This window comes from Gordionus sp. m RMFG-2023, chromosome 5 (genome assembly GCF_954871325.1).
Source record: "Gordionus sp. m RMFG-2023 chromosome 5, tfGorSpeb1-WG-v2, whole genome shotgun sequence".
NCBI lineage: Eukaryota > Metazoa > Nematomorpha > Gordioida > Chordodea > Parachordodidae > Gordionus > Gordionus sp. m RMFG-2023.
The window spans coordinates 21,940,882-21,964,809 of NC_088779.1; the positions used below are offsets into that span (position 1 = coordinate 21,940,882).

At 27.2% G+C, this 23,928-nt stretch overlaps 2 protein-coding genes across 2 annotated transcripts in view; both read left to right on the forward strand.

Moving 5' to 3' along the window:
* Positions 1–848: 848 nt before the first annotated feature.
* LOC135930246 (semaphorin-5A-like) overlaps positions 849–23,928 on the forward strand; it is a 35,073-nt gene continuing 11,993 nt past the window's right edge. Inside the window, exons 1-2 of the mRNA XM_065467028.1 lie at positions 849–980; positions 10,239–10,435. Of these exons, the coding sequence (XP_065323100.1) occupies positions 10,330–10,435 (106 nt within the window). The 5' untranslated portion in view covers positions 849–980; positions 10,239–10,329. The remainder of the gene's footprint in view (positions 981–10,238; positions 10,436–23,928) is intronic.
* LOC135930088 (inactive rhomboid protein 2-like) lies at positions 20,296–23,290 on the forward strand. The gene has a single exon (XM_065466873.1). It carries the CDS (start codon positions 20,459–20,461, stop codon positions 23,015–23,017), a length of 2,559 nt encoding a protein of 852 aa, XP_065322945.1. The 5' UTR covers positions 20,296–20,458; the 3' UTR covers positions 23,018–23,290.

The window sequence follows — 23,928 nt, forward strand, 5'->3', positions numbered from 1 at the left end:
AATGTGTACTAAATCATAATAGCCGTTTTTTTTTATTTCGGTCTAAATGATTATATTATAAATCGCCAAATTAAAAAATTAATATATCTAAGAATCATTTTTTTAAATGTGGTGAAGTTGAAGGCTAATTTGAAAAATAGGGTTAATGGCTGATCCATTCTTCAAAAGGGTTTGATTGAGCACCCAGAATAGTAACTCCACGCCTCTGAAAAAGATAACTGGATAATAAAAATTTATATTCTCAATCAGCCCGGATTTTTTTTCATGTTTTTTTAAAATATTGACTGTATTTTGTTGTATATTATTCAAAAGGGAAAATCGAAAAATGAGCCCCAAAATGGATATTAAACTATCCATTTTCAACATTTTGCAAACTAATGGTATATAATTTGGCCAAGATGGGTTTATTAAAAAAAAATAATAGTTTTTAGACCCAACCATGTGGTTTGCATTTTTTAAAAATTTATTTTTAAGATGGCTTAAAATTATTGTTTAGAGCTGGGGTTATGGTCAGAATATAAAATAATAATTTTTTATATAATTTTAAATATTATGATGTACCGAATTGTCCGTAGGATAAGACATTAATTATATTTTGCCCACATTTTTTTTTTACTATTCAATTTATAACATAAAAATATATATTAAATAGTAATAGTAAATTACTATAGCCCGTCGTCTCCCATCTTTTGTTCATAATTTAAAATTCAGGGGGAATTTTTTTTACTAAAAATAAATAAATATGTATAATATAAATAAAAAATTTTTTATAAATATAAATAATAAACAATGTTTTATATTATTTTTTAATTTTATTTTTACATTTTTAATCTTGTCTCTTGTTCACATAATATTGTAATGTTTTTTTTTAAAAAATACATGAAAATTATTATCTTTTTATCAGAAAAATATTAAATCATCCCTTTTTGATCAAAATTATTCGTCCAATCATTATTCAATTTCTACAACAACCCAAACGGGTATAATTTATAAATTTTAAAAATTAGACTTATATTTTTTTTGATTAAAAAACATTGATATCCTTTTCAAATTTTGGCCAGAGCACCCTCCCTCTCCACTTTATAATGTGTGAATTGATTTAATTTAGATTTAATCAGAAACTAGCAGGTCCCGCCCCCTCCCTCCAAATAATCGGCAGGGTTTTAGAAAGGACTGGGAAATGTTATGCTTTAAAAATTCGGGTCAGGCCTAAAAATATGACCCCGCGTGTCTCTGGTTTTAAATAATCTTAAAACTCTTAGTTAAAAGGTGGAGGTCAACTTACCCACCTATTATTTTAAAAAATTGCTCGCCAATTTATTTTAAAATGTGGCTTAGCCCCCCCCCTCTCCAACAAAAGTCATTTTTAGCTTGGCTCTTTTAATAGTTCTGCTCTTTCTTATTCTATTCAGAAAATATTTCAAATTCTAACCATTGTTTAGAAAATATTTTTATCCCTTCCGCCTGCCCATTTTAACATTTTTACCCCCCACCCCCACGCAATATTATATAAAATCTAAAAATAATTTTAAAATAGCTCAGGCAATCTATGGGCGTAACGGGAACCAAACCTTAAATTATATTTATTTATTTTATATATTGCATTGTAAAATGATAAAATTTTATTTTGTACTTGTAAATAAAATGTCGCAGCGGCATCTGTCATCATTATTAAAAATGATAACGTTGAAATAGAGAACTTAGAGCTGGAATAGGACATCAAATTCTGTGCAATATTATTATATATATTTAATTTTAAAATTAATATGAATTCACTTTCGAGTCGAAGTTTTGTTTGGCATTTTATAATTGACACAAAAAAAACTTTTGTCCTTTTTTTCTCCATCTATGATTTTTCCTAATCAAAATATGATTTTTCCTCAAAATATTTTTGGCTTAATTTTTCCCTTCTGAATAATATCTATCATTTATAAAATCCTCCCCATTCATTTTACCAAATTTTTTATTTTTACCGTCGCCAAGGAAATGGAAAATCAGAAAACATAAAATTACATTCATTCTTATAATAAATTTGATCTAAACCTTTCGTCTAAAAAACAGACGTATTTGAATTTTTTTTATATACAATTTTACTTTTTATAAGCCCCTTTTTTAGAGTACTAGAGTGTTCCAAGGTCCTCGATAACTGAAGGTACGAATCAATTGCGCAATTAAAATTTTATAGGATGTATCCATTTATATATTAGTTATCAAAGAGCCCTATTGTCACTGACTCAATTGGGCCTAGAATGCGCTGGGGTGTTTCTGCTTTCTTATGATGTATGCAGCGCATAGCACTTTCAGTTAGAGGAAATTAATCTTAATGAAACTCAAAATAGTACTTTTAAAGAAACCTAGATAGAAAGTATTACCATACCAACCAATATTTTAAACCAAAGATTTTGACTATAATCCTTGGTGTTGTTAAAGTAACTAGTTACCTACCCATAACTAATATAACTATGACTAGTTATTTTCTAAAGTAACTTTTAATAACTCTAATATATAAATATATAGTTTGCTACTACTTTATTATTTTTTATAATTAGTCCAATTCTTTTGAAATATTTTATAAATTTGTCACAATCATTCAGATACATTTGTGGACCATTTTACAATTTTATAAATGATAACCTTGGAGATATAGGATTGGATAAATATTATATATATACTGGGTATTTTTGGACCAGGACGAGTACGGACTTCTTTCAGAAAATTGGAATTTAAAATTCTTGACCTCTAATTTGAGATCAAAGCCTTGGAGCTAGTGAAGGTCACGGTCCGGTCTTTGGTCCGGACTGGACCTATACCCTGGGACCGGACCACGGTCCTTAAGAAAAAGATCGATCCAGACCGTGATCCTAAATAAAAAGACCTGTCCTGGACCGGTCTTTTTATTTGTTTAAAAAACATATTTTTTTAACCTAATTTGATTTGTTTTATCATTTTATTAAATATAAGAGTATTATATAAACAATAAAATATATCCAATGGTATTGTAAAAAATGATTTTGTGCTTGTAGAGGGCATATAAAAATTAAGAGTAGATTGTGTTTTTTGAGATATTTTCATTTTCATCATTAGAAGTATATATTTTATGTTTTATAAGATGTCTGCTTAAGGTACCTATTTTTACAATAAATTATACAGACAGTTTCTTTAAAAAAATAGAACTAGATAATAACTAAAATATTTTAATAATATTATTGCTTATTTTGATTAATTTATTGCTTAAAAAATTATAAACAATTATTTTGTTACTAGGTGCTGACGATACATTAAATTTGGTACTGCAATGAACACATACTCTATGTTTTTATTGGGACTATAAGTAAAATGTTTCTTGGACAAACTTATGGTTTTCATATTGTAAAATAAAAATTAACAAAATCTAAAATGACTCCTCTAGAAAAATATCATAAAATAAAATATACAAAAAAATTATATTAATTGTATAGTAAGGCAAACTTAAACAATAATAAAAGACCGGTCCGGACCGCGGTCTGGACCGTAAAAAATAAAAAGACCGGTCCGGACCACTGTCCTCAAGAAAAAGATCGGTCCGGTCCGATCCCGGTCTAAGACCGATAGGACCGGACCGTTGACCTTCACTACATGGAGCAATGGCTTGATACAAATAAACAGGGGAGGAATGGGGGAGCATATCTTTCGAATATGCAGATTTAATAAAAACTATTTCAAGACCGGCTTCTTTATTCTTAAGCCCGGCCCGGATTTATTTTTTTAAAATATTTATTATATTATATGATTTTAATTGATATAATTTTAATTTATTTTTTATAAAAATCAAAATAATTATATTTAAATTTATTAGATAAATAAAAAATATTTCGTATTTGATTAATGAGTTTGACAATGAATTTAATAAATCTTAGAGCGTCGTAGAAATGTATATTAAATTTTTTTGTGAAAAAAAAAATATTTTAAAAGTTTCACTATTAGATACAAAATTTTTTATGTATTTAAATCAATCAACCCCATTAAAAAATAAAGGTAGGACTAAATTTTATTAAAATTTAAGACAGGTGTGTTAATTTTTTTTTTTACGATAATGTATTTTTTTTAAATATATATATAAAAACATAATATTTTAAAATTGATGGTATATTCTTGACAACCATAATTGAAATAATTATTAGAAGATATATCATTTGTTTTGATTAATTTATTACAATTTTCAATTAGCAATGATAAATTGTCGAAAAAAATCATTAAAAAAAGGACTATTTATTATGTAAAAGTAATATAGATTTATATTGGAGATCTTACAAACTTAGATTTTTATAAAGAATTTCGGTTCGGACTGGGTCAGCGGACTAATATTTTAAATTTATTTACCGCTTTTTGGGACAAATAAAAAAAATTGTTCGGGATCTAACCGGACCGGATAATATAAATGTAGCAGGCCGTAAAATAAATTTTATCGGAGGCATTAAAAATAACAGTTTTTATATAAACCGGGCTGGAAAAATTAAAAAAATAATTAATATCTGAGCAGGGTCAAAAATACCTTTAAAAACCGGGTTGGGTTTGAAAATGATAAAAAAAATCAGGGTCGGGCGAAAAAAATTGAATTCTGCATTGAAAACGATATGTTTAAAATTTTTTTTTAGAAAACTTTATTAAATTCTCATAAGTTATTGATTTAGAAAAAATTATTGGGCTTATTATCTTTATTTATACACATTTTGTAGCTTTTATTTTTGTGAACCATAAAAATATGAAACTTCGTATTCTTCCTTCCTTTGCTTTTATATTTTAAAGTTTACTCGATACTATATTTAAGAAAGAAATTAACAACTATTTGATAGAAAAAAAAACTGCTCTATTATACTTTAACCATAGAGAGGTCTTAAGATATAAAATTATTTGATATTGTTTTATATGAGTGTGAATAATTTACCTTTTGTTTGCGAAATATTATTGTAACCCGCATTTTATGCCATAACATTGTTATAAATAAGTATATAGTTTACCAGTATCTGTATATATTAATATACCTTTAAGCATTTATTTTATAATAATTAAGAAAAATTTTATTTCATTTCACATTTTGCTTATATTAATGTCGTCTGCTTTTCATGTTAACGATCAAAAATTACGTGTATTCTTTATTTTACATATTTTAAAAATAACATTAAGAGAAGAGAATTATTCAAATTTAGAAGAATATCAAAAATACTCAAGATTCATTAAAGTGAAATAATATTAATTATATAAAGGTAGCGTTTTTAAAAATTTATAATTAATTTTTAATCAATATTTTATTTAATATTCAAATTCACAAATTATCCGGAGCCCACACTTCTAGATTTTAACTCAGTTTTCCTCTTTTTTATAAATTAAACATACAAAATAAGTTGTATTTTCTTTCCTGATGAATTATTCATTTTTAATTTTAAAGGATAAATTACGCATATCAATATCTATCTATTTCTTGATACATAAAGGCATTATTTTATAATAAAATATACTTTTTTTGTGAATAAAATTAGCTTATATTCAACTAAACGGATATTGTTTTATAAATTTATTTTTTTTAAACCAGTAATTTAATACTTGAATATATATTTATTTATTTTTAAAAAGCCTTCAATTGACAATTTATTACCTTAACAAAAAATGATTATGGAATATTTTCTTTACTAGAGTTCAGTTGTGTCGCTAGCTTTTTCAACTTTAAAATGGTGGGCACATTTTTTTTAAAAAAAACAGCAAGAACAAAGAAAATTCTATTCAAAATTAGCAAAAAACGGATGAAAATATATTTAAAATTACACAATAAAAATAGCAAAAAATTTTGCAGGAGAGAAGCTCTCCATAGTTTTCAAGGGATTAAGTCTCCCTGCCCCCCTCCAACCACTACTGCTAGAGTTGCTTATTAGGTTTAAACGAGGTTTATAAAAGAATTTGTTTCTGGGTCCTATTTTTAATTTTTTTAAAGTTTTTCAATTTTATTTCTTGTTCCCGAAGTCACGAGGTCCTTGATTTGTTCCTATATTATAAGTTCTCACAAGGAGTTGGCATTCGGTAAATTCGTATTTTACGAAGGACAGGGCATGTGCATTCGCTTTTTAATATATATCAATTTACTTTTAGACATGTTTGATAGTTTTACTCTAGAAAAATTGAGTATCACTCCACAATCATTCTATAATTAAATGTTTAATATTATTTTGTAATTTCTTCAAAAATATTTGCATAACTTTTGACAAAAAAATAGTTCTATCTAAATCATCATTTGAATAATATTATTTGTTGACAAAATTATTTTAAAGACTAAGATTTTCTGCTTTCAAGTTCAGTTTCGTTTCAGTGAGAAAATAACTTATTCGAAAAATGCAAAGGTTATAAAATACAATAAAAAAAGTGAGTATATAAGTTTTAATGAGTTTCAGTTTGTAAATATTTATAGTTACATAAAGACGGGTTCTTTGATATATATTTAGTTTTTAACAATGGATTTCACTTCAACCGTATAGAAAATATTTTTCTCAGGTAAGTAAGGCTCATCTGGTTATTAATCGATATACTAATAATATTCTCTCATGTAGCGTGTATTTATCTCACCGGGTAGGTAAGGAAAATCGATAATTTTTGCTATTTTGAGTTTTAATGTTGTAAAAAAGATTTGAAATTGTGTGGGGTCTCTCGGGTTAGCGTCGTTAGGAATAGAGGGGGAGAGGCGTACCGGGGCTCAAATTGTCTATAATTAATTATACCCTAACAGATATGATTTTTTTAATGATTACAGCTAGTAACATTTTTATATGACCTTTATTATACATAAAGAATGCATCATTTTTTAGACCAAAAGCAGGGCCAGAACCAATTTTTAAAAACGGTCTCGAAGCCCAATAGTTTGACCCTGAACCGGTCTTTGGCATTTACTGCAAATTTAGATTTCTTTGAGTAAAGTTAGATACGAGGGCACCTCTTCCTAATCCCAGATTGTATATCTATTGATTAAAAAATATTAAACAATTCGTATAATTTTAAAAGTTTTTTTTCTTTCTTTCTAACTTCAAAGTTTATTTTTGTTCTACTAATTACGATTTTATATTTACATCAAAAAAAAAACTATTTACATTATATTTAAACTTATTTTGAAAATATTAATGTAGGTTAATAAACATTTTTTTATATCGTGGTTATTACTTTTTGAGATATCCAAAAAATAAATTATTTTGATAAAAATTTTAAATATTCACCTTTTGCAACAATGAATGCATGAACCACCATAATTTTATATACTTTTTTTTATAAAATAAATTTTTATATCAAAAATCTACCATTTTTTTGAAGTTTAATTTTGCAACCATATTTTTTTTGTTTGATAAAAAGGCGCTAACTCAGTTTGATGCTAAATTTTTTTATTTTAACCTTATTTATAATATCCAAAGATGATAGAGATAGCCTTAATCTCTGCTTGATAATAATAATTTGTTAATTTTTTATTTATATAATTTTAATTTTTTTTCAAAGTGTATTTTTTTTTTAAATATAACTTAATTGGAATTGGAAACATTAGTTTTTCGAGATATAAGTATTTCTATTTGTCCAGTTAGCTTAAAAGGTCGATATTTTTTTAATTTGGCGATCTGAAAAGTTTTGCCTAAAATATCAAATAATTCAAGTGTGTTGCGTTCTAAATTAATATTCGGTTTACGGCGCCATTTTATTTTTAACCGAGTACTTTATATTGGTATGATATTTTTTGATAAACATTATCAAGGCTATCATATTAATTTGCAAACAGCCTGTCAAGAATGACAGGGTTATCAGAAATTTCTCCTTTATTATTAATATAGTTGAAAAGATTAGAGACATTATAAAATTGATATCCTAGTAATAGTAAATTTACAAATATGTTCAGTTTATTTGTTTGTATTGAAGATACGAAATATACATATACACTTCATTGACATATTTTATCTAAATAATAAAAAAAAAATTGGAAGCCATCAGAATAAAGGTAAGCTTCTGATTCATACCTCATTAAATAGTCAAATTTCTGATACATTCATCATCAAATAGTGAGAAATATCTGATTTGCTTGTCATTTTTGACGGCTATCTTACGGCTATTAATAGATATTTATGATATTGTTAGTTTTTAGATAAATTTTTATCAAAATTAACGGAAGTTATATTACTCCTCGTGGTAAATTATCGAGTAATGATGCATAACCTTTCGGACTTTATTGGTTTTTATATAAAATATTCAAAAACCTATGTAATCTCGTAAATTATTCATATAAACAAAAATATATCATTTTTTGAATAACGAAGGTGGCTCAAGAGGTTACCCTGAATTCACAGTTGACGCTAATTCGCCGCGATTTATATAAAAATACATATTTTGTATACTTCGCCGCGAATTCGTGCAAACTGGGTGCGAATTCATGGCGGAGAATACAAAAATACAGAGTATTTTATATAATTCGCGCAAATTATGAATAAGATCTAGACTGATTAAGAAGGCGCAGTAAGCTATTTAGACCTGAGTTCCATCATTCAGTGTTATTAGAACTAACTTTTTTTCTGAAACCAACTTCTTGGACTTAAAAGGGCCATAGAGATATGGTGTATTATGGTTAATATACATTTATAAGATGGTTTTAATAGAATTTGAAATTAAATGACGATGCTGCTGCTATATATAATTACTCTAAATGATTAAGTTTATATTCCCCTCCCGCTAAAAATCTGCCTTGTAAATGATGAGCCCTCAGAAAATCGTAGTTATTTTTAAAAAATGAGTTCTCGTGAACTTTTCTCGGCTTTTCCATGAAAATCGTTTGTAATCTTTTGTTAAATATAGTTATTATTGGATGGATGATAATAAATTTGATATTTTATTTATAATAAATAATTGAATTAGCTTTGATTAAATTAAAAATATAAAATAATGGACTAAATACAACATTCTCGTTTACATATTAAACAAAATGTAATACAAAACAAATACAACGAAATAGATGGATAACCATAACCATAACCCCTAAAACATATGTTATACTCAATTTTTCATAAAAAAATATATGAATATAATCATAAATTTTATGTCTAAATTTTTTTTAATACCATTCAAAAAAATGTTAAAATTTAAAGCGCATATGTTTTATGGACGCGAGCGAAGCAAATTTTTTTAAAAACTTAGTATAATATTTTTTTTCTTTTTTGTAAACCCTTGGCAACTCTATATTAGTGGTATGTTAGAGAATCCCCTAAGATCTAAGGTAGTCTTCCCCTTGTATGCTTATCCTATGACAATCTGCAGGATTAAAATAACGAAGCATGTGACTTAGTGGCATTTATGAGGGTATATCTTTTATGTCTCAGCATCATAAACATCTATGACGAATTGATGTGGACTAGAATATAATTAGGTCTTGTTTATAATAAGCGCGAAATACCGCTATGTCGCTCAACCGATGCTTAATTAATTCTACGTTGAACATAATAACTATATAACATTAATTTTATAAATTACGCATCTTTGAACCAACCGCGATGTTTCACGCTTGCTATGAATGAAGCCTCAGTTTCTATGAAATTACCCATAGATTAGATTACTATAATATAACATCTTTTATATTTCTAATTATAGTCACTTGCCTTTTTATTTCGATCTTCTAACAAAGGTTCTAATTCCAATAATAATCGGTAAACCGAATTTCGCAAAATGAAAATGTTTCCATATCCATATATAAAAATCATTTATCGTTGACAGAACAGCTATTTTTAGCTTATTTTAGACAGAGGAGTTTCGAAATTTTTTATCCCATTCATATTCAGATGATATTAAATAATATAATTTTTCCTGCCAGTGTTAAAAAAAGCAGCAATTTAAATTACTGTGCTGGAAAAAGTTGCGATTAAAAAAATATAATAGAACGGTCTCTTAGACAATTTCTCTGATTTAAGTGGTTTGGGAATTAAAATCTATATTTTGTTGAGGTCTTTTACAACTAAGCAAACTGGTAATTATTTTGTACTTTCCTATTATAATTTAAAAAAATATTAATATTGCACTTTATCCTATGTATAATTAATTATAAATAATCATTTGTGTGTATCATATAAATATATTCTTCTATATATTAATTAAATTGTGAAAAAAAAATAATTATTTTAGATGCAACATTTAGATTATAATATTTAAAAAAATATTATTAGATTTTACCTTTATAAATTTTGAATTTAATTTTACAGATGAACGACTACCGACGTTTTGAATTATCCAACTAATATCCCAATTAAATTCGTTATATACTTGGTCACAACACGACAACCTATCCTGAATATGGTTCCTATCCTAAACTTTAATCTTTTATTGATGGCATTACTCCCGCTAAATTCTGATTTTAGTCATCCCATTCCTTTCGTCGGACACTTTTTATCTTTTAGAGGTAAAAAAAATGTTATAATATTTGATTGAACCCTTTAAAAACCCAAATTTTTTAATATTACTTATAATAGAGATCTGCAAAGTTAGGCCCGGGCCGGGCCTAATATTTTTAAAAAAAATTTGGGCCGGGTCGGACCTTGGAATTTTTTTTAAATATATCTAAATTTCTCAATTTTATATTGTATTTTTTATGTAAAATAAAAATATTTGATTTTATTTATTGAAACTAAACGACATATAACATATGTCTTTTATTTTGAGTAAATATAAAAATTAATTTCTATTTTAAATAAATTCGGGTCGGGCCGGGCTTGAAAAATTAGTCCCGATGCAGATCACTAACTTATAATACTCCGTAGATGGAGAATTTTTAGTTCAAATTTTTATTATGCAATGTATATAAAAATAATTGGCACCTTAATACAAAAATTATATTATTCGGAATAAAAATGTTAGCATTATAATAAATATTTTCAGATTTTATGTTCAATCTACTATAATTGTAAAAAGTGTATTAAAAACTGTAAGAAATAGAACGTTTATAATTTTGCCAAAATCGTAACATAAATGACCAATAGTTAAAACGTTATAAAATACAAGTAAAGGCATATTAGCCTGAAAATTAATAAAATGGGATTGAATTTATTATATAATTATATTGTAATGTCAAATTAAATCATCAAGCGTTCTTAGTGGTTATAAAATAACATGCAAGGTGATGCTGCTAAATTAGCTCACAGGCTAAAATCGTAATCGGGCCGTTTAACAACATTAAAGGATGGCATATTATATCGTTTGTTTTGAATACATAAGAAACCCATTATAAATTTCCCATATATTCTAATTTTTTTATTTCTCAGCAGAATGCACCAATTAAAGCCCTGTCAAAGGAATATATTTTCTCCGACTTATTCTCACCGAATTATTCTTAAATCACCCCCAAAGATTTTGAAAAATTTAATTTGTAACGTTGACCATTTGAATCACTAAAGATAGGAGTAACTAAAAAAACTAGGCGACACATGTCAATATAGTTTATCCTTTATTTTAAAGTGGTACGGGGATAGATGAGCCTTAGGGACTGTTGGGATAGAAAATCTAAAATAAAAATGTCCATAGCGTACGACATAGTCAATATAGAATCTTTTCTTTATATTTTCCAATGTAATCCAAAATTATTTATACAGATCATCATTTTTAAATAATTTAATTTTTTTTTCCAAATTTAAATGAAAATGCAATTTAAATTAAGAAATAATTTAAGATACGTTTTCCAAAAGTAACTATTTACTTTAACAACACAATATACGATTTTGCTAATTTTTTAAAATTCTTCTGGTATTAAAATATTTTTTAAAGCCAAACTAAGATTGGTTATATTTATACGCGTTTTTAAATTTAAAATATTAGCGCTGGTAATGTACCTTTTTGTTACAATTTTTCTCACAATTTAAAAATATTCTTTAGTCAATTATCTTGCGAATAAATTATATATTTTTTAAAATGGAGGGGGGGGGGAAATAAATTTTTTATTTTTACCTTCAAATATATATTTTTTTATAAAAAAAAAGGAAGAGGAAATACAAATTACTATGCGATAGCTATACATTTTATGTATCTGATTACCCATTAATAATTTTATTTTTAATATAATATAAAATATCAATGCAATTATTCCGCATATTTATTTGTCGTTGTCATCGCATATCTAATTACGAATTATTTTACAAAATCTATTTTTCACGGTGATTAAATTTTTTTCTTTTATATTATAACTATGCTAATATGTATAAATAATAAGAGAAATCTTTGAAATTTTCTTAATTCCCCCCCCCCCCATTTTTTTGTATACTACTATATAAAATAATGGAAGACATTTTTTAAATTTAATAGTTATATAATATATATTTAATATGTATTATTAATTCAATTCATCCAACCTTTAACAAAAATTTTTTTATAACAAAATATAATGAGCACGAAATGGGGAAAAACTCTTTTTTTTGTCAAAAGGTGAAAATTTTGCGATGATGATATAATTTAATATATATTTTTTTTTCCCATTGCTTTTAAAAAAGTTTCAATTTTTTTTATATATATAATAGTCAAATCATGTTCATGATCATGATACATTTTAATATAATATTTATATAAATAAAAGTAATTACAATTATATATTACAATAATAAGGAAAATGGATAGAATTATCAATCTGTTATAAATTTATTATCTAATTTGATCTAATATAATAACAGTACGTACAGTAGGTAATTTAAATTTGAACTGATATTTAAAAAAAATATCCTGGTTAAATAATAGAAATATATTAGTTCGATATTAAGCCTCCGTTAGTTGACCGCTCTCGTCTTTTTTTGGTCATAGAAAGATTTTAACTTTTAAAATATAATTACCGGGAAAATAATTCGATTTAAGCCATCCCATGGTTGTAGAAATATTTTGCCCACCCTTTATAAATATTATAACTGCCCGCTTGGTTGGTTCATGATTCTTATATTCATACAATATTTATTAGTGTTGTTATTGTTAGAAGTTACTTTTGAAAAGGAACTAGTTTTCATCTGCTAATTACATGTTTAAAAAGTATTTTGTGGCATGTGTTTTTTTTAAACTACTCGTTACATTTTAAAAGTAACGAGTTACATTGCATATATAAATTATTAATATAACCCGTCAAATCATCATTTGTAATATAATAAATAATTATTATAATTATTATTTACTTTTTATAAAATATGCAGGTTTCATAAGGATATAATTTTTAATAAACATTATCCCATCCCGCTCATAAAATATTTTTTAAAGAGTGCCCATATTCTCCTCTTTTCAGACCTATAAGTCGATTTCATTATTTATACCACCCAATAAATATTTTTTTTATTCTGACCCACCATTAAAATAAAAAATAATAATTTAATATCCTATGGACGGGTGGGTTTTCCCAAACCTACGGGTGGTGGGTTTTCTTCAATCGGGTTGGTAGATAGAGTTTCGAATTACTTTCATGATAATATGTTTAAAAAACATTAAGTTAGGTTGTCGGGTAAACTCTTTATTTTATCGAGTACATTTAAAATTATGAATGGGTTACATTTGTGACGCCATTTCGATTTCGTATATTTTATTCTTTTTGTGTGATAATTGTCATCTCTTTTTCATTTATTCAGCTAATAAATTTATAAAATCATTTTTATTTATAATTGCTAATAGTTTAAAAACTTTAATATTTTTAATAATGAAACGCAATATTTTTATTTTCTTATACTATACTTATTGTATAAAAAATTTTAAAAAATATTTATAATTATTATGAATTAAGAAAATATGATCCTTCTCCTCGCTCATTATTTTTAATGTAAAAAAATATTGAATAATTATAATTGGAAATTTTATTTTATAAAAGTAAAAATAAATCTATAATTTTCTTTTAAACGGGTTAATAGGTCTTGGGAAGAATTTTTAAAGTTTCACGTGTTGTGTAGTGTATGATATTTATTGTCATCAAATATAAAATGTCAATTAAACTTTTATATTTAATTGAGTTTTTTTTTTAAAAAAGGTAAGTTTTTACTTTTTTAAAATAGTTTAACAAAATATTTTTTTTAAAAAAAATTAGTTTTATAATTTATAATATGATAATAATATTATTAAAAATAGGGTGATTTTTTTTAAACTGTGGGATAGGCTATTATATATTTTATTACTAAATTATATTTCAATTAAAAAAGTTAAAACTAGAGATGGGATGAATTAATCCGAAATACAGTCTATTCTTTTAAACAATTTATAAAATACAACCACTATTCAAAATGAAAATTTTAGAAAAAATGATCACAAATGAAAATCCATGCCAAAAATATATACTGGGCTAGGATGGATATAATTTTTTTTGTTGAAATTTTGGCCGACCAATAGATACATCTACAATTCTTTGATATGCATTTATTTTTTTAAAAAAAATATGTATTTTATGGGAATAAATTTATTATAATATATATAATAACGCAAAATAATTTAGTTTAAATGTTTTTTACAATAATTGTCACATCAGCGGGATGTATCATACAATATTTTTTATATGTTAAATTTTCGAATTTGACTCTTTGTTAAAAAAATATTATTCTAATTTTTGCAATTCTAGGTTAAATAGAGATAGGATTGGTAAAATAATTAGCTTTAAAGAAATAATTATTTTCCACTTTGGCACGCAAATTGAAAATCAATAATTAAATTGATTATTTGACTTGTAAAACAGTTTTCAGTGAATCCTGTGATGTATCAAAGAATAAGCCTTTGAATAACTCGAATAACATAGTGAATGATATTAAATTATAAATTTGAAATCAGGTTGCAAAGAATAAAAAAAGGAATAGTAGAGACCAGGGTATAGCGGACAAGGGACACTTGAGTTCAATCTAATTTATTTTAAAACTAGTTTAATAATGTGAGGTTTGAAATTTTATCCTATAATAGATATCGAAATCAAGATTTAGCCAAAATATTATTACAATACCTGGAAATTTTCCCCTATAGATGTTCAAATCTTTCTACCATCTGTGGCAAAATCTCCAAGCTTAGGTAATTATTTGACTAAAGTCGTCTTTTTTTACTGGAGAAATTTGAGCCGCTAGATTCTTAAAATCCTTTTTATTGAAGAGATTTTTTTTATTACAAATAAATTGAATATTGGTTCCTTTTATCAATCTAATATGAAATTAATTATGTATTAATTAATAATTAAATAAGCAAATACAATAAAAATATTCGGATTGATTCGGTTATACGCGAAATATCGGCACAGTCCTGGTTCCCAGTATAATTTTTTTATATGCTTCCATATGATCTTTAGTACCCCATTACGTGGCAATTTTTTTATTTGGAAAATCGAAAAGATTTCTAGCCATACTATCAGAACGATAATACAAAGCAGAGATCTGCCCTATGCTAAAATGTATTATTTTTTTCCTTTATAAAAAATTATTAATGACCGGGTTAAAAAAAGGCCGAATCGAAAACCTTTACTAGCCAGGCCATGATAATCTCGAATACTAACATGGGAATAATCATTATAATAATATTTATAGACCAAAAAAAAGACATTATGAATTAATGTGGTAATTAAATTAAAAAATATTACATTTATCATTATCTTATTTTTAATAGAAAACTTTATAATTATCTTTTTTAATTCAATTTAGCCAAATCTAGACTAAAAAAGATATATATAAATATTTTTATAAAAATCCTTATGATAAGATGTAATCATAATTTTTCCAGTTCACCTAAACTTCTTGTATTTTTTTAAAAATTAAATTATATTATGCTATTTGATTTTGAGTGTTTAGTGTTATTCATTCTTTATTAAACATTGAGTAGTGTTTTTAAAAAGCCCGATTTGGGTCAATTTTTAATAATGACCCGATAAATTTTTTTAGCCGAAATAATAATATTACCAAACCTTTATGCTATCTATAAGCAAAATCTCCAGGCTTGCATAATAATATATTATTTTGGCTAAAATCTTGATCAAGCAGAAATAACGTTGAGGAATGAATATAATATTTTTTTATACGGATTAAATATATAGGCTAGTCATCTACATCATGCCTAACGAAAAGTCCGCCCTAAAATAAAAATTATTTGTCCGCCAGGCCTGGCCTCAATTTATTTAAAATATGGAAAAATTAATTGTTAAAAATAATACACAAATAAAAATATATTTGCGCCTTGTTTCTAGTAAATTTAAAATGTATCAATTTATTTCACAAAATTTCAATGTATTTAAAAATACTAGCCCGGTCTGACCAAATTTTTTTTTTAAAGTATCCGGCACGATTTATCTCGACTGGTTTTTTAAAAAGGGTTTTTTATCTCTAATATAGGCTGTGCCCTAGCTCGTCTTTCTTCCTTTAAGATTTCTAAATATCTGTTTTTAAACATATTTTAAAAATTTCATAAACTGATGTCCTAATCTATAAAAAAAAATTTAAAAAAATGGGTGACCAGGCTTCTATTCTGAATTGAATTCAGAATCAAGAACAATAATTAAGTCGAGCTATGACGCGGCCATAAAGTTATTTATACACTTCAAACCCTTTTATAAAAAATATATTTTGTTTCAAAGTCGTTTTTTTGGTCAGCTTCTTTCATAAATATATTAGAGCTTAGCGAGTTGTAATAGTTTTTGAAATAACAGCCTTAGACCGTAGGGTTCATAAATAAAATAAATTTAATTTTTGTTACTCTTTAAATTTTACAATATTCGCGTCATTTTAAAATGAGAGATGAAATTTAAAACCAGAGTTTGAAGAAATAAAAAAAATTTATGATTCTTTGAAGATATTTTTTGTCCAAGAATATGAGCAAAAAATCTTATTAGAAATAAAATCTTCAATGATTCTTTGAAGATATTTTTTTGCCCAAAATTATGAGAATTGAAGATCATGAAAGAAGATTTTTTAAAAGAAGATCAAAAGATTTTTTTTAAAAAAAACTTATAATTATAGGCAAAATTTGATAAAACGTTGGTGTATTGTATTCTCAAATTTTTTTAAAAAATTTATTAATCTCTGAAGATTTTTTATTTTGAAGAGTATTTGAAGCTCAGTTTAAAACACAAAGCGGGGGAAATGTCATAATCTGGAAAAATTTTGTAAATTATATGAAATCAAAATCCGTAAAACGGGTTTCCTTTGAAAATTTATCAAAACCAAATTTGTTTGTCATATCAAGATTTTTCGAATAACCTAAATTTAATTATGAATAAAAGTCGCTCAATTGCTCATTGACTTTGGGATTGTCCTATTAAAAAAGCATGGTTCATTCAATAAATTTTGCTAAAAAATTTGTTCTTTGGGAAATTCCGGAAAATTTAATTAGACTTAAATCTAAAATATTCAAAATTTGAAAAAAATCTTTTCTTTTTTTGAAGAATAGAAATTTTTGATCAAATTTTACCTAAAAATGCCAAAATCCTTTCAAAAAAGCTCTTTTTCATAATTTTCATGCATAAAAAATCATTAAAAATTTGAATGGTCACTCTTTTTAAAAAAAATTGATGCGAATATAAAATTCGTCAGACTTTAACAAATTATTAGGGCTAGCAATTTACCTATGCTTTAGTAAAGAGCTAAGTTCTTCATTTTTAAGAATATGAATTTGATAATATTTATGCAATATAATAGAGCACAAAATTCAAATAGTTTGTAATAAATGACTGAATTAAGTAATATTAATATAGTTAGTAGCATTGTTAAAAGCTTTTATTTTGCTGATTTTAATATTGGCGAAATCGAGCTTTTTAATTTTTAACAAAATTATGCTTACGATATAAAATTAGACGGTTCCTAAAATAATCCAATATTAACGGCCCGAGGCCACTGCCCCGCCCGTTTCCCTTTATGTACTCCTGGATTTAGCATGGAACTAACCTATAAAATATGATTGTTATAAAATATAGATATTTATCCTTAAAAAAATAGGATATTTTTAAAATAAATTTGAACTATTTATTAACTTTTCGCAGTCTCTTTCAATAAATATTTTAATATTGACATTTAAATTAGAGTCAAGTATGTATAATATATTTGCAATATAATGATTACACTTTAAATGATTTTTGAAGGATGATAATACTATCATTAGCATCATCGTTCTAAAATGCGAAATATAATTTACGTGTATGTCCACATTTATGATTTTAATGCGATAAGATATAAATCCCCATATTAAATTAAAATATACTATTATAAAATGTAGGCCATGACTGTTATGTGAGAAATTATGTGAATTCTTATATTACATAAATAATATAATTATATCTTTAAATATTAATCTTTACTTCAGGTCAAATCAAAACTATTACCTAAGTATCATAATTTTATTTTCTAAAATCGAAAATGATTTAATATTTAGTTATTAATTTTTTATGTCACAATCACAATTATACATATGCATTTTATATTTGAATGACGATTGACGACATTGACCAGCTTAGCAAAAAAATTTTTTTTTTAAAAAGCCTAGCTCTAACATATTTTTTCTTAATTTTATATTTTTATATGCATTGATTCTTTTATATTATGAATGGCGATTGACGGCATTGAAATAACTAACCCTCATTCACAGTTACTTCGCCGCGGATTTGCGCTAACTGTGAATGCAGGATAAAAGAGAAAAAACATCAGCATAGCAAAAAAAACATTTTATAAATTAAAGAACTCTGCCCTGCATCGAACATATTTTTTTTAAAAAATTATTATTTTAAAAATGGGGTATGGAAGTTCTATCCGAAATAAATTAAAAATATTGGATCGCAAGCAAAGATGGCGGAAAGTTTTTAAGTGCTAAGAGGGAAATAATTAATTTGATTGGGTTTTCAGAAATCCGGCTCTGCCTTTAATAAAGAAATTTAATATGAATGCCTCGGTTTGCGCATTTTATAAAATTGACGCTTTGGGGCATTTTGTAGTTAGTCTGTATGAGCTGCCTTGTGGGAAGTAGTTAGTGGTAAATGGATATCTATATGGCCTAGAGTTTTGGACAAACGCCCGCCTGCCCATTGTTTAAATAATTTAATTTACTCTCCCGCGGTTGATAATGATTACTACTAAAGGCATTACCGAGCGAATATATTTTAGAATTTTTGAGGCACTGCCAAATGTATATTTTTCAATAAGACCCACTTATTTTTAATATTATATTAACTGAATCATGTGGTCGATCTACTATATATCATTTCCCCAAGGACGAAACCACCAAGTTGACTTCAGGAAAATAACATGATCCTTGCTGGATTCTAACTCAAAATCACCGGATTGACAAGTGACCCCCTTATCGACTAGGCTTTTCGAAAATTACCATTTTTTAAATATATATTGTAACCAAATTTGGTAGTCTCTATCTCTCTCCTTCGCTCTGTACCGCCTTTCCCAGTTTCATAAACTCCCGCCCGCCCATGTTTTTTTTTAAATTTACCAACCCATTTATCTAAAATTTTATTTAACCCAGAATTTTTTTTAATGATTGGTTTGGTTCTTTATTAATAAAATAATTGTTCTGCTCTTCACCCGAAAAATATTCAAAGTTCACCCGCCCATTGTTTTAAAACTCGCCTGCCTGCCCAATGTATGAAATATTTTGTGAGCGGGCGGTCTAAAAACTCGTCCATTGTGGAACTCTAATTGACCCGTTATTTTAAATATATATTAATCGTACCCACCGATCTCTAAAAATTTTTTAAAATTATAACTTCGTCCTAGAGGTTAATTTTAAATTATTTGGTTTCGCCGTGAGTCGATTTTACTCGAGTACTAAAATAGTAGTTGGTAGTTTTTTTTAAAGTGGGATAATTGAAATTTGAATTTATATAAAATATAATGTAATAACATGTAACGAACATCCCAAAATGAATGAATGGATGTTTTTTTTTACCCTTGCAATTTTATTCGATTTTTATTTATTTATATAAATTAGATAGACAAGCAAGACAAACACAACTCCCTGCCTATTTACATTTATTTATTCATCAATATAATTATATCTTTTATTTTTTGTTTGTAAATAATATTTTTCTTATTTTATTCTCTTCTCTTTATGATATAAAATAACGTAAATATTTTTAAATTACCTTTATTTTATTTAGATAAATGAAGAGTATGAAAAATATGATTTTTTTTTACTATTATTTTGGTTTTATTAGTGGACAGGTGAAAGATTACAATATAATTAGTTATTATTATAATAGTTTTATTGATAAAATATTTACCTCTTATTTAATTTTTTTTTACCCATTAATAATTTACTATGAAAATAAAAATTGAAACCTAATAATATAAATTTTGAAAAAAAATTGAATAAACAAATTTTTATTGATACATCCAAATATAACCTTTTTATCTTTTATATGAATAAAACTATCCTTTCTATTAAAACTTGATCATAATCCTCTTATCTTTGTGATAGTCAAATTTTGATGATATAACTTGCCTAATCTTCAAACAACAGGATGAAAGATAACAACAGAATTTCTTCAAAGTGGGACATTGTTAAAAGATCTCTGAGCCAAACCACTCGCGATTTTTTGGGAATATCACCTAGCTGCGATCCTATCCAGGATTTTTCACTACGTAGACTCAGGTTAGCTTCAAGGAGATGCGGTCACCTAAAATGCCCGGCCAAGATTGACGTAAATAAATTTGATCAAGTCGATTATCCGATCATTGATCATAGAACTGATGAAGATGGCATTAAATATTCCGAAAAATTAAGGAATATTAATATAGAAAAGCAGCCCACTTTGTCAAAAAGTAGTCTCGATTATAGAGAGAACCAAAAGTTGGACGTGATTAGAAAGCTTAGTAGGCGGCAATCGGTAGCCGAAATAGCATGGGATGGACTAAAGAACTTGAGAGAAAGATTGCGCGATGATAGGAAGATAGACACTTCTACTACCGCTAAGCACCCGTTTATATATCGCTCTTTTAGGAATGAACCTACCAATTTAGTATGTAGGACTAGAAGTTTTACTCCTAGTTCTTTAAATGATTTTAGAAAACCTTCAAGCGACCAAACAACCCCAACTACAATTGTAACTCCTGTCGATGTGGCTGATGGTTTGGATATGAGGCGCCTGGAAAAGGGTACTTTACCCGCCGATTCATCTTACATAAGTGACGAGGTATTTTTCGATTACTCACCAACTATTGGAAATTTATCTCAAACTCGACATCCAATTAATGATAGTACTAAAAAGATCGTAGATATCAAAGCACAAATATATAAAAGGGCCTTAGGAAGCATTACCTTTTCAGAGCCACCAGAACGGTATAAACACTACGAGCCCTACCATCCCAGACATATTGCGGAAGGAGACAAAATTACTTATTCGAAACCCAAACCAGAACATTTAGCTTTCAGCGGCATGAAGAGAATCGGCAAGGACGTCATTCATAAAGTCATGAGCAAATCATCCGAACTTAATAAACGATACATAGGTCAGGGTATGCTTATGGACCTTATCAATGATTCCGGGTACAACGCGACTAAAATATGGGAAGACCCAAATTTGGTGGAGAGCATCAAGAGGCTAGAAGATTACCGGCCTTTTTTTACTTACTGGATAACAACGATTCAAATAATAGTCACCATCGCCGCCCTCATCATATATGGTATAGGCCCCTGGGGTTTTGGTCTTAGACAACACGAGAAGATTTTGTTAAAAACATCGCTATCTCTTGAAAAGGCAGGTTTTTTAGAACCTGAAAATTTTTGGGTCGGCCCGACTCCGTTTTCATTGATCCATTTAGGCGCTAAATACGCTCCTTGTATGAGGAAAGATCCCGTTGTGTGGAAGGAAATCGAGCTCAGGCATGCATCGGAAAACAAAACGGCATGTTGTGTGCGTAGAGATGGTTCAGGGTGTGTTCAAAGTGCGAGGGCCGATTGTCTGGATGTTCAATTTTTTGATTGGATCAAGTATTCATCCAGCGTAGGAACAGTGTGTGGTCAAGATCCAAACTATTGTGATAATCCAAAATCTACACACTTGAGACCTTGGCCCAACGATTTAACGCTCTGGCCCGTTTGCAAAAGTAAATCAAAGAACGAACACGTGATGACATCTAAAAAGGAAGATAACAGTAGATACGGTTTAGAGAATGACGAGACATCCTATCTATTACCGCCACACATGAGCTGTGACATTATCGGTAAACCATGTTGCATAGGTATCCGAGGTGTTTGTATAGTGACCACGCAATCGTATTGCTCATTTGTTAGAGGCCACTTTCACGGGGAGGCTAATCTCTGTTCCCAAGTCGATTGTCTAGCAGATGTTTGCGGCATGCTACCCTTTTCGACAACTTTACCCACTCCTCAATCTAAAAAACATGGTGTATTGCAATACCGACAACAAATGGTATTCAAAATCGTCAAAATTCCTGACCAGATATACAGGCTTTGGATATCCCTTTTTCTCCATGCCGGTCTCCTTCATCTATGCATCACTGTGATTTTTCAACTCACTCTGATGAGAGATTTGGAGAAGTTATGCGGTCCTCTCAGGTTAGGTGTCCTATATTTTGTCAGCGGTATGGGCGGAAACCTGGGTAGTGCTATATTTTTACCCGACCGAGCCGACGCTGGTCCTTCGGGCTCCCAATTTGGGGTATTAGCGTGCTTGCTGGTCGAATTGTTTCAAGCTTGGCAAATTCTCAAGTCACCTTCCCTGGCTCTCATCAAAATGCTTTTCCTCTACACCCTCTTGATATTGCTAGGCTTCTTGCCATGGATAGACAACTATTCCCACGTGTTCGGCTTCGTTTTCGGGTTTTTGATGTCATTTTGTCTCATGCCCTACTTGACTTTCGGACATTTCGATAAAAGACGCAAGCTCGTGACACTCATCCTTTCGGCTATAGGTGTCGTGTGTCTATATACGGGTCTTTTCATCGTTTTCTACGGCTACCCCGAGGCCTCATACTCCTGCAAAAATTGTAAATATTTTGATTGCATACCGCTGGAACCCAATTTTTGCAACAATCACGAAATTTTGATCAATCTATAAATAAACCGAATAAAAGCAAACTTCGCAAATGTGATAATCACAGTCTTCAAAGAAAAGGCAAATCGATAACCAGTCATTATAATATTATTTTTTGCTCAATCAAAAAGGATCCCAATTATAATATATTTATTTATAATTTATTGACAAATCATATTTTACAAGACCACTACCTTTTCAATAAATCCTATTTTTGTTTAAACGTTATACAATAATATTTAATATTATTATTTTTTTCAAACATTATACGACCTTTTGATAATATCTTAACTTTTTTTTGACAATGTATATTTTTCGCTATTATATGATGCACATTACTATATTTTTCTTACTACTTTTATATGACTTTAATAAAAAATTTGCTTAGCGTATATTCACAAAAGTAGAAATATGATGATTTCTATAATTTAATAAAATAAAATTATGCAGTTTATAATATTTTGAATGCAATATTAATTTATTAATATACAATACATAATAGAAATGAATTTATTAAGATAAAAGATCTAAATTGAAAGATAACATTTCATTTTATTTAGTTAAATTATTTTAAATAAAAAAAAATAGCTTTGTGGTTTCACGTTTTTTTTCTCCTCCATAATTAATTTAAAAAAATATATATTTTTTTCTAATGTAAACTTCTTTTAACATAAATATAATTAGTATTGTTTTCTAATAAGTGTAAAAAATTCTATTCACCTTTACCATTATTTTTTATATAAATTTATATATTTTATTTAAATATAATGGTTTAACAAACTTTCACAACTTACAATTATTTAAGAGAGGAGAATTTTTTTTACGCTAGGTTTGATATTCCTCAGTGTGCACCAAACCCCTTTCCGAGTATACCGGCCATAGTGTTGTTTTAATTTTTTAAAATGAATAACCCATTTATCCAAAAAATTGTATGC

Coding starts and splice junctions, on each gene's coding strand:
- LOC135930088 (XM_065466873.1), top strand. CDS start 20,459: ATGAAAGATAACAACAGAATTTCTTCAAAGTGGGACATTGTTAAAAGA.